General features: G+C 34.8%; 1 protein-coding gene across 1 annotated transcript; it reads left to right on the top strand.

Moving 5' to 3' along the window:
- The first annotated feature begins 313 nt into the window (after nt 1-313).
- LOC148068996 (dual specificity protein phosphatase 19-like) lies at nt 314-17,858 on the top strand. The gene is made up of 5 exons (XM_087801958.1): nt 314-446; nt 1,402-1,632; nt 7,378-7,424; nt 14,628-14,780; nt 17,472-17,858. Exons 2-5 carry the CDS (start codon nt 1,410-1,412, stop codon nt 17,679-17,681), a joined length of 633 nt encoding a protein of 210 aa, XP_087658084.1. The 5' UTR covers nt 314-446; nt 1,402-1,409; the 3' UTR covers nt 17,682-17,858.
- Nucleotides 17,859-19,121: the final 1,263 nt, after the last annotated feature.

A 19,121-nucleotide genomic window follows, 5' to 3' on the forward strand; every position in this document is an offset into this window, starting at 1 on the left:
ATAAAGGTGGAAAACCCTCAAAGAAAGACATTTGTTAAATAATTATTTATCAAAATCAGAAACATTTACACATGATCTTCAACTTCACGAGGGCCGCATAAATAAAGTCAGAGTAGCCCCCGTTTTCTTTCGAGAACCACAACGCACAACCTAGCGATCAAAACATAGGAACATTAATAATAATTCATTATTTTCTAGCATATTTGTCTGACCCCATGTGCCTTTTTACAGGCGATGTGAACGCCTCTCAAAAACATTCTCTGATCTTACACCATGTACGTGAACGCATCATGGAGGTGACGTAGCTTCCGGTTTTAACTTCATCGTTTTCGTTGACAGGCTGAAGCTCAACGATCATGTAAACAATGAGAAATATGAGCTTAAACGACTATTATAAACATAACGTAGCGTTCTTGGATCTCGACCTGTGAATTAAACACCGAAAGGTCAGTGAAGTTCATGAATGTATGAAGCGAGGTTTGATGACATTTCTAGAATTGGGTTGAATGTTTCTGAAGCTAAAAAACAAACAAACCTGTTTTATTAATAATTCATATTTTATTCTTCGTCTTCGACCTGACGATTTATCTCAGTGGAAACGTTGGTTCCAGTGGATGAAATGTCTACAATGAACTGCATTTTTTTGTCTTCTTTTTATTCAAGTATTTTTACACAACTATATTAAATAATGTGAATAACCTTGAATACTTTAGTCGGAAGAAATGATATTTCATTAAAGTAAAGAAAAAGTTGATCTAAAAAGGCTTTAACAAGACAACTTTTAACTGCATTTATAAGTAAGTCAGTAAAGTGATTTATATTTGTAAACGCTTTTCTCAGACCAGGGTCACAAAGCACTTAAACAATCAAAACAATACACAGTTAAAATATATACTTTAACAGGCCAAGACATCACAGTGACAAACACAGCAGCCCCCTTTAAAATAAGAAAAAATAGGAATATATAAATGGATCTTAAGATGTTTCTTGAAGGAGTCAGTATAACAATAGTTCAGATAAGACGCATATAGTAAGTAAGTAAGAAATATATAATTATAGAGCTATTATTATTATTATTATTATTATTATTGTTATTATTATTATTATTATTATTGTATAGCTATAATAACATTTAACTTCCACCTTCACTGAGTTGTGAAGCAGGTTTTTTCTGACTCTAGCAGTGTTTTCTACTGTGTTTGCTTTTCACCAATTACTACAAATGTACAAACAAATCTTGGTTTTACTTTTCTAGGTACTGAACATGTGCGTTTAAATCCTTGCAGCATAAAAAAATATCCTTTATTGTATGTCAAGATTTAGATACAAATAACGTCGTAGATTTGCAGTCAATCATCTCTCCATCTGTTTTAAGAACTTCTCCAACTGTACTCTCTGTAGATCCAGTCATGCACTCGCTCTCCCAGGAAATCGAAGGCTTCGCCAAAGGGCGCCTGAAGAAACAGAGCACAGTTGTGACCACAGTGACGGGCAGGAAGCTCCTGGAGAGCAGACGTGACAGAGAAGAAGCAGTGAGTGTTCACGTTCTAGACGAGGGGACTGGATGTGGGTTTGTGGAGGATACAAGTCTGGACCTCCAGGTCGGCGTCGTCAGACCGTTTCTGTTGCTCGGTGAGTCACGCCTGACGGTTTCTTCTTTTTCATACGGTGTGAAGATGAAAATGGTGATCAATGGTCTAGATTTAGCAGGTGTTTCAAATTATTACTTGATAAACAGTTTATGTTTCATATTAAAATAACGTTAAATCATTGTTACATTACAAGTCACGGTCAAATGTTGATGCTAACAGGTGCTCAGCTGTACTTCAGGTGTGAGACAAACGTAAACTGAGTTGCACAGATTCTCTTTGAAAGAGATTTTATTTAATTCTTTAATTTAAATTTTAATATTTTAATAAGTATATATTTTTTTTGATTTTTTTGTTTTCATTTCATATTGATTGTGTTTGAATTATTTAATTAAACTATTGTTTCATTCATTTATTTCTCTCTTTCTCTTGTATATTTGAAAGTTATTTATTATTTATTTTTGTTCTCGCCTCGTTTCCTCTTTTATTGTTATGATTATTACTATGATTTATTTTTATTCTATTTTATTGACTCCCCTCATTCCCTTTTCTTATTTAATTTTCTAATTTTCTTCAATTTCTTTTGGAGAAAAGTGACTTTTAATGGAGGCGACAAGTTAAAGCTCCCTCGCAGTACAACACACGTCCACTTATTATGATACAAACGTATGATTCCATGAGTGACGATGATAAATCAACGACCTCAGATCACAAGTTTGAACTATTGATTCTCGGGAGCTTGTCTCAGTTAATACTAATGACGGAGGTTCAAACTTGAGACGCACCTTCCTGTGGTTTCTTCTCCTAACAACCCTCCACAAGCCGCTTACACTCACCCGTCGGAACGAAACACAACAGAGGAATTCAAGATGGCGCCGCAGATGGCGGCCTGGTGGTTGGTTCCATTTCCCCATCGATCATTTTGTGTGTTAGTTATTGTTTCTTGTGTGTAATGACAACAATCTCCAGTTCTGTGTTTAAAACACCAGCAATAACAGTTTTCTGATTCAATTCACACGCAAAATATGCACACTTTTTTTTTACATAATGGTATGTAAGTACATAAGTACCAGTAAGTCATTTATATTTGTAGAGCGCTTTTCCAGATCAGGGTCACAAAGCGCTTAAACAAAGTATATACTTTAAAGATCAAGATTAAACTGATAACATAACAGGAGTTCCAGAAAATCAAGGAAAAGCCCTAATGATGCTCCTCACACATTTTTGTTCTTGCAGGCTTTTCCCTGATTCTCTGAGACTCCTGTGTTGTTCTCAGTGTTGTCTTGACCTTTAAAGTATATACTTTATTGAATATTGTTTTGATTGTTTAAGCGCTTTGTGACCCTGGTCTGGAAAAGCGCTATATAAATAAAAATTACTTACTTACTTACTTTAAAAATGGTATTTGTTTTGATCCCCCTCTTCACCTTTTCAAATTGAAGGCACATGCTGCTCTTTTCCACTCCGACACCTGTGCAGGTCCAACAGAACCAGCACCAATACAGTCTCTTTGTTGCTAAACCATGCAAGCTATTGAAATGCCAGGTCAAAACGTTAGGGTTTCTACAAAAGATCAGAGGTCAAACCACATTCCAAAGCACATTAAGTTAAATGACATTTAATGAAATAATTAAAAACATGAGCAACATCACAGAGAAAATATTGTTGTTGAACCAGGTTGAAGCACAGTTGTTTGCCAGGAAGAGTGTTGGATGGCTTCGAGCATTTAGCTTATCTAGTCAGTAAGTAAGTAAGTACGATTTGTAAAGTGCTTTTCTAGACCAGGGTCACAAAGCGCTTAAACAATCAAAACAATATTCAATAAAATATATACTTAAAAGATCAAGATAACATAGAGACAAACACAGGAGTCTCAGAGAATCAAGGAAAAGCCTGCATGAATAGAAGTGTCTTGAGATGTTTCTTGATGTCAGTAGATCATCAAACACAGATGTTTCTTGAAGGAGTCAGTAGATCATCAAACACAGATGTTTCTTGAAGGAGTCAGTAGATCATCAAACACAGATGTTTCTTGAAGGAGTCAGTAGATCATCAAACACAGATGTTTCTTGAAGGAGTAAGTAGATCATCAAACACAGATGTTTCTTGAAGGAGTCAGTAGATCATCAAACACAGATGTTTCTTGAAGGAGTCAGTAGATCATCAAACACAGATGTTTCTTGAAGGAGTCAGTAGATCATCAAACACAGATGTTTCTTGAAGGAGTCAGTAGATCATCAAACACAGATGTTTCTTGAAGGAGTCAGTAGATCATCAAACACAGATGTTTCTTGAAGGAGTCAGTAGATCATCAAACACAGATGTTTCTTGAAGGAGTCAGTAGATCATCAAACACAGATGTTTCTTGAAGGAGTCAGTAGATCATCAAACACAGATGTTTCTTGAAGGAGTCAGTAGATCATCAAACACACATGTTTCTTGAAGGCGTCAGTAGATCATCAAACACAGATGTTTCTTGAAGGAGTCAGTAGATCATCAAACACAGATGTTTCTTGAAGGAGTCAGTAGATCATCAAACACAGATGTTTCTTGAAGGAGTCAGTAGATCATCAAACACACATGTTTCTTGAAGGAGTCAGTAGATCATCAAACACACATGTTTCTTGAAGGAGTCAGTAGATCATCAAACACAGATGTTTCTTGAAGGAGTCAGTAGATCATCAAACACAGAGATGGTTCCAAAGCTTAAGAGTCTGGAAGGATTTCTCTCCTCTGGTCCGGAAGTTCAGGAACCATCAGTAGATTCTGATCCACAGACCTCAGAGCCCGAGCTGGGGTGTAAGTCTGGATCAGATCACTGATGGAAGGTCTGACCATGAATAGATCTGAAAGTAAGAACCAGAATTTTAAAATGATCCTGAAAGAAACTGGCAGCCAGTGAAGAGTTTGAAGGAGAAATGTGAGTTCTTCTACTAGAGCGGCTCAGAATTCTGGCTGCAGAGTTTAGTATGAACTGCAGGCGAGACAATAGTGTAAACGACACAAACACATATAATAATATAAGATCAAGATCATGCTGTGACAACATTTTCCTGAGATTTTTCTCAGTTGAAACAGTTTGTGGTCAGTTTTCTTCAGTGTTGAACTAGAGACACGTCTTTGTCAAATACAACACCCAGGTCTCTCAGGCTCAGTTTGACAGACTGACCTCACTAACCCAATATTCTGTCAACTTTGTCTCCGTCCATCGAACGCTGTTCTCCCTCCATGTGTTATTGATCAGTCCAAGCGATTAATAATCCAACCCTCAGTGATTAAATGTCACTGAGATGTTGTTGTCCTTCGACTGAGCACGACTCCTGCAGTCGTGACCTTGACATCACACCAGAGGTGCTGCTGACGCTCTGACCTCAAGAGGTCAAGAAGGTGAAGCGTTCGTCTGCAGGATCAATGATCTGCACCTGCTGGAAAACATTGATGACATTGTTCTCGTTCAATAGTTTGTTAAGCATCAATTTCTCAGAGTGCAGGGAGGCATTATTAATAGATCTGACCTTGTACAACCATTATTATTATTATTATTATTATTATTATTATTATTATTATTATTATTATTATTATCATTATCATTATTATTATTATTATTATTATTATTATTATTATTATTATTATCATTATTATCATTATTATTATTATTATTATTATTATTATTATTATTATTATTATTATTATTATCATTATTATTAAAGAGCATATTTTGGGATTTTAGCTCATTAAACATTTTTTGTTACTATGGAAGTATATCAGTGCCATTAGAATATGGAATATTTTAATTGAATTAATTTTATTTTTAATTGTTGTTTTAGTCTAAGCATTGTAATTATTATTTTCAACGATTCAAATTAATAATTTGTATATTTAAAGGTTGGTTTTCTTTTTTTCTGTGAATAATAATGAATATTATAAATATATTGTGAATATAAAGGAATTTTATTTATTCCATCTTTCTATATTTTTATATCCATAGCCTTTTTTTAATGTATTATTAATATTTATTTAAAGGCTTTGAATAAAAAAATGATTTTTATTTGTTCAAAGTACAATTTCAATGTGTAAAAAAATCATTAAAATAAATTAAATTAATATTAATAAAAATGTCAACCATCTTTAATATATAAATTATGAAATGATTCAATAAATAATGTAATTCTTAAAAAAAACATTTAAATGAAACAATTTAGTTATAGTATCGACATTTGAAATGTTAAATTTAAACAATTTAAGTGACATATGTTGCATTTTAAACACTTTTACTATTGAACATTCTCCATAATCATTTCTTTGATTGCATTAAAAAACATTTTTTCCCCAGAATAAAACATGTCTTCTCTCCAGATATAGAGTTTATCTCTGTCAGGGTTCAGTCTGGTGTCGCCGACCACATCATTTGATTCTCGTTTATCTCGGCAGAGACGTTTCTCTGCTGCTGACACACACACTCGCACATACACACACACACACACACACACACACACTCGCACATACACACACACACACTCGCACATACACACACACACATACACACACACACACACACACACACACACACACACACACACACACACACACACAGAGGTTCAATCTTTTTTCTCTTCAAATGTTTCCCGACAAAGTGATTGGCTTCCTGATGTCCTGCAGCGTCGGCTCTTTCTGCCACAGAAACCACATCACACTCACTGTTCGCTTCTTATCTGTGTCGCGTCAGACGTTTCTCCAGATTATTTGTTTTCGTGATATTAACGCGATCCTTTCATTCCTTCCGGTTTATCTGCCGAGCGTTTATAACGGTAACATTTCAGTTTAGCACAATTAAAGCGGCTTTAAAAAAGCTCTTTCATATGTTTGTCTTGAATACTGATGTTGTTAATTCCATATTTATTTAAAACACAAGTATTTTAATATAACCAGTCAGATGAAGACTATAATATTCTTCTTTTCATCTTTTTTTCTTTCATCTTAGTGTTTTTTTTAGAAAACATTATTATAGCATCTGGTCTTTTATCTACGCTATATGACAAAGTATTCAAATTAAGTTTGCCTGGTTCACATATGTGTCAGTTTCGTTTTTATTAGAATAAAAATATTTGATTTAGAACCTTTATCTAAAAAATTAAATTCTATTATTCCAAACAACATCAACAAATTATTTTTTTTATTTAATTATTTAAAAAATGTGTAATGGTAAAAAAAAGCTCAAGGAACAACGAAATTCTGCAAAATCCTGTCGAGGACTGAGGACGAGAGGATGCAACTTTGAATTGTTTTATATGTTGCCTCTATGAGACCCACCGTTTCTGTTGAATATAAAATTAATTTAAAAAATGTGAAATTTATGAATTATTGGAACTAGAAAATTTAACTCCATGTGATTAAAAAAAAAAAGAAAATATATTTTAGAAAATATTCGATTTTTTTGAAATTCTATTGAAAAAAGAAAAAAAAAATGTTAACATTTCAATAGAGAAATTATTGCATTATTAATTGATGCTAATTTGAATAAAAATACAAGTTTCAAAATTTGTAATATTCTGATATAACTGATCTACTTCCATAGAGATATTTTAAATGTAATTTAAATGTAGCCGAGATTTCATTACAATAGCATATAACAGATGCTCTGTAATGATACGTTAAAACCAATTTTCACCACAAAAATGAGGAATAAAAGTATATATTCAGGTCACATTGTGGATCATAACCGCCGTGAGTCTTAAGACGAGCCCGGTGTCCTCGGACGTCTCTCATCGATGCGTCTCTGTCTCCGCAGCCTCTCAGGATGCAGCCCACGACGTGGAGGCCCTGCAGAAATATAAGGTCAGTCTGCAGGATCAATAGTCTTGTTGTGCGAGCGCCGCCGCTGACATGAGATTAGAGCGCAGATTCATGGCTCCTGCAGCGTCACTTCAGCTCAGCGCAGTCACCGAGGGCCCCTGACATATCGCTGGCTCGGCGATACGGGATGATGCATCGAGCCGGGGATTCCTAAACCGTTCACGTCCCGGGTCTTGAGACCAAACTTCAACCCTTGAGTCGGGCAGAACTTTCTGCAGAAGGAAACATTTATAAAACCTGGATCTAGAACATACGGTCGGAGGTCGAACTTAGTTGACAATGTTCACAGTTTGATGTCAACATGGTACTTGCCAATGCGCACAATCCTAAAATCTAATGGAAATGATTAAATGTTGCTGGATCACAAATCAACTATTTCTAATGAAAGGAAAATAACCGAAAGTAAACATTTGGGAACCAGGGGCCTCATGGATGAAGAGGTTATACGCATAAAAAAAACTCTTGGTAATACTTTTTCACGTCAAAGTTTGAAGGTGGCGTGTGTTTTTTTTCTGAACACGGAGAGAAAAATCACAGACTCTGGGTCATTTAAATATGATTTAAATATGTAAATTAGGGCGTCGAAAGGGACGAACAAGTCTGCGATTAATTCCACAATGATTCGAATGTACAAAGGAAAAGTGCTTGTATTTGTGTGAACGCCCAGATTTATACTTCTGAATATTTTTATACGTGCACCATTTTTCTCAATTTGAGTGTACGGAGTGTTTTTAGTAGAAAATCCACGAACTTCTTTGAACAAGAGGCTCCAGATAAAAAATACAAAACTGATTTTCTAGGACACTCAAGTATATTACTGTGACACTGACACACACACTGTGACTTTCATCATACGTTGAAATGCAACCATGGATGATTTATTTGCATTTCAAGGTTAAAAAAGCCAGGTTTTCATCTGTAAATGGAAAATATTGATGAACCAGATCTGCTTTTTAAATAAATGTTAAGTTGCTAAAAAACAAACAAACAGTTTCATTTGAAATCTATTGTGTCAAGAATCCACAAACTAGAGAGATTGTTTTGGTAAATAAAACTGAGCGAGACGTTCAAATTTGGGATTTAAAAACCAAATGTACCTTTTGATTAGAAACAGACTTTATTGATCCCTTATATAGATCTGCGTCGGGAAATTAAGTGGGAAGAGATAAGTGTACAGAAGTGTCAATGTGTGCCTAACATGAATATACTGTATATTTACTGTATATTAGTGATGCACCACAATGAAAATGAGGTAAAAATGGTCGAAAACCAAAACACAGAATTGATCATGCAAATGTTGAATATAAGGCTGTAAATTGATGGAAATCTCAAAATATATTATTCATAGATCAAGGGAAAAATTAACTACAAAAGTTATACACTGATGATTATAGTAATATTGTTCCTGTAGGCCAACAATTAATAGTTTATTATAAACAATTGGTCCTTTTTTCTGCGCTCTCTATTCAATAAAGTTTATCTCTATATTAAGACCTACCATTGGGAGAATGTCGAGGGGAACATGTTATATATATATATATATATATATATATATATATATATATATATATATATATAAACGTGTATATATAGACATATGTCACAGTACAGATTGGAATGAAATTATTCAGTCTATTTTCCAAAACATTGGTAGAATTCCCATTTGTCCTAGTACAGATTGGAATTCCAATATCCAGATCCCAGTTCAGTAGTAGGATTCCTAGTACAGATTGGAATCCAGTAGGATCTGGAATCCTACTGGTATAAATTGGAATTCCAATCTCTACCTGGAATCCTACTACTGAACTGGGATCTGGATATTGGAATTCCAATCTGTCCTAGGAGGATTCCAGATCCTACTGGATTCCAATCTATACTCTATATAGATATATATTTATATCTATATACAGTATCTAAATATATATATAGATATATATTTATATCTATATAGATAGATAGATAGATAGATAGATAGATAGATAGATAGATAGATAGACAGACAGACAGACAGACAGACAGACAGACAGACAGACAGATTAACATGTTTTTGTTAGCAATAGCAACACATTGAAAAGTAACCTTTGTTTTTTTCCAAAAGCCTGTATCGAACTTCGTAAAAGTCGTTCGGATCAGAACCTGAACGGTTGGTGAGGAAGTTCGACTGTGAGAGGAAGCCTGAGTGTCTGATATATATATATATATATACACGATATATACAGTATTTATATCTTACTAGGTGAAATATCCGACGTTTCCTCGATATAAAAAATAAATGGGCGAGACGGAAGAGAGTAAGTTCTGGCGAATTATTGGCCTTTCAATTGCCAAATGCAATATATATATCATTCTTATTAAATATTTATTATAATATGCTATAAATTTAATTTAACCAAGAACTATTGGAATGTACTTCTTTAGCTCTTTTTAAATTTGCAAAAGAAGATGAAAGTTAGGAAATCTACCAAGTATGTCAAACATATTGTTTCAACTTAATCAAGATTGGACTTTTCATTTTAATAGGGGGCCTTTTGCCCCCTCGGTGCCCCCTTTCCCTCCCCTTTAACACCTTCACTGAGAGGATTGTAACGTATCAAAGTCTTACCATTTAACAGATGTAGGTTCACAACAGTGTGAAGGTGATTAGTTGTTGGGTTTAATTCATGATGAACTGGTCCTTGATGTTCTTTAAAGTCTCGTGTAAAAAGTGAGAAACTGCTGAAAGTACAGAAAAGTGAGAAAGATAAACGTCCCTTCAGATAAACGATACAGATCAAAGTTGAACTATGAGCCGAGCAGCTCGTCGTCTCCTCGCACATCCATCTCTCAGGCCGTGAATGAAATCAACTCGTGCGACTCCTGGTCGTGAGTCTCGGCTCGCATTCATCTCCGTCCGCGGCCTCGACGCCGCAACTGCTTCCAGCGGCGTCTGCATTTGTCACGGCGGCGGCGCTGACTTTTAAAACTGGAGGAAAATTCCATCAGCTGCGTGCGAAGCAGACGCTTGTTTAGCCGCTTCGCAAATGACTTCATCCATCATCATTTCTGTCCGCTAAGTGACTGACTGTACGAGATAATTTCATTTGAGGACGCACCTGAGGACACGCTGCCGGATAATCAGAGCCATCGATCAGACACACACACACACACACACACACACACACACACACACACACACACACACACACACGCGTGTATACACACATGTGCACACACAGCACAACAACGTTCTCTATTAAAGTACAAAATCCCCTGGTTTTCCAAAACATTGTGAATCATCTTGTGACATTTTAATAAAGATCTCAGTGTTAAAGTGAATTAATTGAACACATTTACATTCGACTCCTTCATCTACAGCAGCGTAGGAGGCGCCTCAACACCTCACTTACCTGGACTGCTTTTAATAGTGAACAATAGTTCCTATAGGAAAGTGAAGCGTCTGCCCTTCTTGATTTTAGGTCCCAAAGAAAAATCATTTATTAGTATGTTTGTATTAGTGGTGACAGTGATTGACCAACAGAGGGGGTAGTGCTCTGTTAAACTTGCATACTTGCGTACTTAAACTTAGTATTAATAGTGCATAAGTGCGTCTCAATTCTTAGTATGTGAAATGTAGTGCTCCATACACACTAAATTGTAAAATGAATGCATTTACTCACGCAGTTCATGGAGGAAATAACTAAATCCTTTGAAGCTTGTGAAAGGCTTGTCTCGGGAGTTAGCAGAACTTTCTTAACAACGTCCAGCTTTTCTTGAAATATCCTTCTTGAAAATTGCTTTGCAAGTTATACCAACTAGCCACTCTGTAAACTAAAGGAAAAATGTATACAACTCTACATATAAAGTGTCTTCCCTGCTGCAGTCATGGTCTTGTTCTTTGTAATCACAAGTCAAGGTCGACAACAAAATTTCTAAATAATCGAAGTTGTTTTATTGGTTAGATATATATATATATACAGTATATATATATATATATATATATATACAACATACAGTATATTCATAATTTAATATGAAATTAGCTATAATTTGCCTTTTGAAAAAGCCTTTTTGATCTCTAATTTTCTCATTATTACTCATCATTATTTATTTATTCACTGATTTATAGTGTAAAAATGTACAGTTGAGGTTTTACCCACAATGCAATGTATCCACGTTTGTGGTCTTCTTGTTGTTGTTTTTTCACAGTTTCTGTACTAAATAGTACATTATCAAGTACAAAATACAGATTTGAAAATAAAAAAATAAAAATAAAAAATACAGGAACAGGAAAAAAATAAATGAAATAAAATGAAAACACCCCAGCGAGCACAACTAGTTACTTTTCAACATATATTTCAAGTGTTGAAAAAAGAAAATAAATAAGTACATTTAAACAGGGAAAATATGGAAAATAAAACAACTTATCTCCTTAAATGAAATCGTTTCTAATCTGGTCCATATCTTGTAAAATGTTGTGTTTCTTATTTTGTTCTTTAAAATATAATAGCTTGAAAACATGAACGGGAATATTCAATGAGCAGATATTTTCGACAGGAAGTGAAAACTCTTGAGTTGGTGATTTGTCCACAACATGATATCTGCAGATTTTTCTCACCTAAGTCTGGAGTAATCTTTTGATTTCTACAATCAAACCCCTTTGTCGTCTTTTTAATCTGCCAGATTTGCGCTGCCTGTTGTTTTTCTCCAGCAAAGAAAGTAAACAAAGACGCTCAGATGAGAGATTTAAGTTGGAGGTGTCAGATCATCCAAAGTGAGATCAAAGAGAAACGATAATAATAATAATGATCGAAAAACAATGAATCTTTTTGGGTTTTTTTTATAGCATTTTTAACATTGACGGGTTAATTATTCCCTTTAATGTGTTTGAACTGATGACAGTTTATCAGATTTTATTCAAGTGTTCATTAATTCATGCGAGGCTATGATTAGAAATGTGAAAAAACCTTCTGACAGAAAAAGTTCTTGCAAAATATAAGCATGTCTAAGGTCAAGAAAAAAGTAAAAAGATTAAACAATTATATCTACACCATTGATGTCGTACTCAAACTATTTTTATCAATGTCACTAGTTACAAAATGTATGTTTACCTCTGATGATGTTCTTATTTTCTCTAGATTTAGATTTATCTTAAACATCTTCTTGTTCGTTATATTGTTATTTGAAGTCTCTGTATAATATCATAACGTTAAACAACATCTTTAAAGTTCTTGAAAATGAATTTTTTTAATTTTAATTTATATTTTATTCTGAGCAAAACATCTGGTGTGCCATGACAAATTTGCAGGCTAGATTTGGCCCGTGGGCCTTCGATTAAAATCAGAAAACCCCTGAGTTATGTTTCATAACTTTATGTTCTACGAATTGGTGCGAAGCCCTCTCACCAGTCACAAAGCCGTTAGAGGGCGGAGCACCAAATGACGTAGAACTTTAATATCCAGTGTTGTTTTTAGACTTTTTTTTTTGGTGATGAGAGTACAGACTAAACATCATACATTAAATATAAATGATATCGAATTAGATGAATAAACTAACATAAAATAAGATTAATTACATTAAGGTGGCATAAAAATGATTATATATAATTATTTGAAAATGAATATTATTCAAGATCCGGATGTCAGACGAGTAGAACCAGTTTTGAGGAATGGTGGAAATGAACCCCCAGTAGTTGTAGAGATTCATTAGTGCTGGTCTGATGAAGCTTCATGAAACGGTGTCATTATCTTCAGAGTCCACTAGATGGTAGTGATGTGTTGATGAAGCTTCATGAAACACTTTCATTATCTTCAGAGTCCACTAGATGGTAGTGATGTGTTGATGAAGCTTCATGAAACAGTGTCATTATCTTCAGAGTCCACTAGATGGTAGTGATGTGTTGATGAAGCTTCATGAAACAGTGTCATTATCTTCAGAGTCCACTAGATGGTAGTGATGTGTTGATGAAGCTTCATGAAACAGTGTCATTATCTTCAGAGTCCACTAGATGGTAGTGATGTGTTGATGAAGCTTCATGAAACAGTGTCATTATCTTCAGAGTCCACTAGATGGTAGTGATGTGTTGATGAAGCTTCATGAAACAGTGTCATTATCTTCAGAGTCCACTAGATGGTAGTGATGTGTTGATGAAGCTTCATGAAACAGTGTCATTATCTTCAGAGTCCACTAGATGGTAGTGATGTGTTGATGAAGCTTCATGAAACAGTGTCATTATCTTCAGAGTCCACTAGATGGTAGTGATGTGTTGATGAAGCTTCATGAAACAGTGTCATTATCTTCAGAGTCCACTAGATGGTAGTGATGTGTTGATGAAGCTTCATGAAACAGTGTCATTATCTTCAGAGTCCACTAGATGGTAGTGATGTGTTGATGAAGCTTCATGAAACAGTGTCATTATCTTCAGTGTCCACTAGATGGCATCTCTGCACTATTTCCTCTAGTTTTGAACAACTGTTCTAATGAAACATCATTTTTAAAGTGATGTCGCCAACTACTGACCTCTGAACAATATGACACTGTTTCATGAAGCTTCATCAACACATCACTAGTATTCATGAGCTCCTCTCTTAAAAAAACAAAAAAAGCACTAGAAAAAACCGATCAATCACCGAGGCCGCCATCTTTAATTCTAATTCATAAATGGGATTAAGACTTTCATTTGTAACGCCAGGTTAAAATTCTGAGATATAATACATAAGATAAGAATTTAAAAACATAAGGAAAAATGACAGGGAACTTTTATAATTTTGTGTCAAAAGAAGGAAAATGACATTAGTATTTGTAATCTTTTAGTTTCACTCTGAAAAATCCAACCCAGAAAAGCCTCTGAACACAGTCAGTCCTGAAGAGCAGAAGCTGCAACAGAGGCTGATTGAAGGCACAACAAGAGCGACTGCAGTTAAACTATGAGTCGACTGTAAATGTCAAGTGTAGCATTGGCTGCCGGGCTGAGCGGCACCGAGCGGCACCGAGTGGTTCCATTCATCTGTTCGTGACGCACAGAGAACTTTTGTCAGCGGCTCTGGTCGGTGAGAGCAGCACCAGAGACAGAAGAACATGGATCAGTCGCTGTCCTCTCAGGTGAACTACATCTCACCTGCAGACGGATGGATTGAAACCATCATTTAGCGGCTGGTCGACCTTCTGTGTTCGGAACCTTCATAACTCTCTCCTCAAACGTGTCCTCAGGTGTCTCACATCCTCAACGTGGCCTACGGAGTCACCAACCTGTTCCCCGATCGCTTCGTCTACAAGACGCTGCAGATCCTGGACCTGCCGGACTCGGACGTGACCTCGTGTCTGGAAGAGATCAGCGTCTTCATCGAGGAGGCGCAGCAGCAGGTGAGGAGGAAGGACCTGGAAATAACTGGTTTCAAATTAATCATATACGTCTGAACAAATGTTTATAGAACAGGTATTTAAATAAATGCAAACCAAACATATTTACTGTCATAGCAACTCTGAAGGACTACATTAAAACTATAATTTCACAAACTGTGAGAAAAAAACACTTATATATTATATATAAATATATTTAAACATCTGGAGCATCAGTGTGTAATTTAATTACCTCACGAGCCACTTTCAATACAGTGGATGTTGTTAGGAGCCGTCAATCAAAAATTAAAGAATAATTATAAAATCAAATATTAAAAAAACATTATGTTATTGTATTTTATACACTTTTTAAAATAAAAAAATATAAAATCAAGTAATACAATCGAACTAAATATGAGAACATGTTTATGTTATTGTATTTTATACACTTTTTAATATTAAAAAAAGGATAAAATCAAGTAATACAATCGAACTAAAAATAAAAAAAATATGATGTTATTGTATTTTATACACTTTTTAATATAAAATAAGGATAAAATCAAGTAATACAATCGAACTAAAAATAAAAAAAATATGATGTTATTGTATTTTATACACTTTTTAATATAAAATAAGGATAAAATCAAGTAATACAATCGAACTAAAAATGAAAAAAATATGATGTTATTGTATTTTATACACTTTTTAATATAAAAAAAATATAAAATCAAGTAATACAATCGAACTAAATATAAAAGAAAATATGATGTTATTGTATTTTATACACTTTTTAATATAAAAAAAGGATAAAATCAAGTAATACAATCGAACTAAAAATGAAAAAAATATGATGTTATTGTATTTTATACACTTTTTAATATAAAAAAAGGATAAAATCAAGTAATACAATCGAACTAAAAATGAAAAAAATATGATGTTATTGTATTTTATACACTTTTTAATATAAAAAAAGGATAAAATCAAGTAATACAATCGAACTAAATATAAAAAAAATATGATGTTATTGTATTTTATACACTTTTTAATATAAAAAAAGGATAAAATCAAGTAATACAATCGAACTAAAAATGAAATAAATATGATGTTATTGTATTTTATACACTTTTTAATATAAAATGATATAAAATCAAGTAATACAATCAAACTAAATATAAAAAAAATATGATGTTATTGTATTTTATACACTTTTTAATATAAAAAAGGATAAAATCAAGTAATACAATCGAACTAAAAATGAAAAAAATATGATGTTATTGTATTTTATACACTTTTTAATATAAACATGTATAAAATCAAGTAATACCATCGAACTTAATATGAAAACAATATGATGTTAATGTATTTTATACACTTTTTAATATAAAATTGATAAAAAAAAATGTAATAGTATCGAGTTTAATATGAAAAAACATTATGTCATTGTATTTTATACACTTTTTAATATATATAAAAAAAGTATAAAATCAAGAATTACAATCGAGGTAAATATGAAAAAATATGATGTTATTGTATTTTATACACTTTTTAATATATAAAAAAAAGTATAAAATCAAGAATTACAATCGAGGTAAATATGAAAAAAATATGATGTAATTATATTTTATACACTTTTAATATAAAAAAAGTATTAAGTAAGTTAAAAATATATTTTTGAGGGGCAATAATTACTCACTAAATCAATTAAAGTCCTAAAACAAACCCTAAAATCATTTAGACAATATTCATAAATAATATAAACAGTTAAACAGTTACATCCTCATGACCTTTGACCTCGTGACGGCCACATAAACACAGTGAAAGGACCGAACATGGCCCGGAGCGGCTCCAGAACACCTTGGAAACTTTGATAAAAATCAAGAATTATACACGGAGCTCTAATAACTGAGGCTGATGGGAAATCCATACTTTACGATCTAGAAAGAGGAATTATTTTCATTTTTACTGCAGAAATATCATATTAACTGTGAACTGAACCTTTTTAATTATTTTCTGCTGCGATGTTATTATTGATCAGAAGAAAAAGAATCAATATGTTCTTCAATTTGAAAAACTGAAACAAGATTCAGAACAAACGAAGAGAAACAACGTCATTAATAATGAAAATATCATAACTATGAAATTGAAAACGAATCAACAGAGAGCCTGAGACGTCTGTGGGTAAGAGTTGAATTAAAAAAAGCTTTTAAACAAACTCACGTCTTGCTTATTAAACACAAGGATCAGATAAGTTTCAGCATCGGCGCCGGCGGCGGATCCTCCACAGATTGACCGGAACAGATAAAAACAAACTCTTGATGAAATCACAGAAAACAAGAACCTTCTAACAAAATCACGTCGTCCAGCTTCCCCATCGTGGATCATCTCCCTCCGTCCGTCCCGGGTCAAGATTCTGTCTCCAGAACCAGAGAAGTTGATCAGAGGACCGGAGCGATAGCACAGCAGAGGAGAATAAATCTGTGATTAACGCAGTTATGAGTCTGGAGATGATGTCGTGGTTCTGTTTCACGTCAAGTCGTCTCTTCCCCGGAACTTTGATTCTCTGATAAGAGCTCAGAGACGACCCAGAGCTCGGAGTGTTCACTCGGAGAGATGTCATTGTCGTACGATGTTGTTTGTACGCTGCGTACATTTTGACTTCTTCTCTACTCAAAGTATACGTGATTAAAAATGTATTTAATCGTCTTCGGACAACAGGGCGGCGTCGTCCTCGTCCACTGTAACGCCGGCGTGTCCAGGTCGTGCTCCGTGGTGATTGGTTACCTGATGTTGAGGGAGGGGCTGACCTTCCAGGACGCCTACAGCCAGGTGAAGCTGGCCAGACCCTCCGTCCGCCCCAACCCTGGATTCTATCGTCAGCTCCAGAACTACACACCGGGAACTGTTCCACACGAAACCTCGTTCTGATGACATGTTGTTGGACTTTTGCAATTTGTTTGTCATGTGAAAATAAATGTAAGATTTTACTGAAAAAGTTTGGATGATTATAGATTTTTTACTATTTGAGTCACTTTTTTTTTTCTTAAAAAAAATTGAAATACGTTTAAAATGTCCAGGGTTGAGTCAGTACTTGGGTGACTTAGGTCAGTCCAAAAAATATATTTTGATAAGAGGCAACATTCAACATATTAATATAACTCACCCAAGTCTTAACCCTAATTTCACCTTGACCTGGAGGCCATAAAAACAAATGTGTTTGTGGTATCCCTTGTGTTGTCTCAGCCTCAAGGTCAACAACCTCCCTGGCTTCCATAAATACATATGCGGTGGTGGGAGTCGTTCACCTTGACCCAGAGACAACACAAGGGATACCTCACACACATTTGTTTTAGGACCTTCGGGTCAACTTGACCCAGAGACAACACAAAGGATACCTCGAACACATTTGTTTTCTGACCTTCGGGTCACCTTGACCCAAAGACAACACAAAGGATACCTCAAACACATTTGTTTTTTAAGACTTTCGGGTCAACTTGACCCAGAGACAACACAAGGGATACCTCACACACGTTTGTTTTCTGACCTTCGGGTCACCTTGACCCAGAGACAACACAAAGGATACCTCACACACATTTGTTTTTTAAGACTTTCGGGTCACCTTGACCCAGAGACAACACAAAGGATACCTCAAACACGTTTGTTTTCGGACCTTCGGGTCACCTTGACCCAGAGACAACACAAAGGATACCTCAAACACATTTGTTTTCTGACCTTCGGGTCACCTTGACCCAGAGACAACACAAAGGATACCTCAAACACATTTGTTTTCGGACCTTCTGGTCACCTTGACCCAGAGACAACACAAAGGATACCTCACACACGTTTGTTTTCTGACCTTCTGGTCACCTTGACCCAAAGACAACACAAAGGATACCTCAAACACATTTGTTTTCGGACCTTCTGGTCACCTTGACCCAAAGACAACACAAAGGATACCTCAAACACATTTGTTTTCGGACCTTCGGGTCACCTTGACCCAGAGACAACACAAAAGTAAGTAAGTAAGTAAGTAATATATATTTATATAGCGCTTTTCGAGACCAGGGTCACAAAGCGCTTTAACAATCAAAACAATACTCAAAACAGTACATACTTCAAAGATCAAGACAACACCGAGAACAACACAGGAGTTCGAGAAATTCAAGGAAAAGCCTGAACAAATAGAAACGTCTTAAGATGTTTCTTAAAGGAGTCAAAAGATACCTCAAACACATTTGTTTTCGGACCTTCGGGTCACCTTGACCCAGAGACAACACAAAGGATACCTCACACACGTTTGTTTTCTGACCTTCTGGTCACCTTGACCCAAAGACAACACAAAGGATACCTCAAACACATTTGTTTTCG

Source organism: Callionymus lyra, chromosome 11 (assembly GCF_982586985.1).
Source record: "Callionymus lyra chromosome 11, fCalLyr1.hap1.1, whole genome shotgun sequence".
Lineage (NCBI taxonomy): Eukaryota > Metazoa > Chordata > Actinopteri > Syngnathiformes > Callionymidae > Callionymus > Callionymus lyra.

Coding starts and splice junctions, on each gene's coding strand:
- LOC148068996 (XM_087801958.1), top strand. CDS start 1,410: ATGCACTCGCTCTCCCAGGAAATCGAAGGCTTCGCCAAAGGGCGCCTG. Junction 1,633..7,377: donor CAGACCGTTTCTGTTGCTCG/GTGAGTCACGCC, acceptor CTGTCTCCGCAG/CCTCTCAGGATGCAGCCCAC. Junction 14,781..17,471: donor TCGAGGAGGCGCAGCAGCAG/GTGAGGAGGAAG, acceptor TTCGGACAACAG/GGCGGCGTCGTCCTCGTCCA.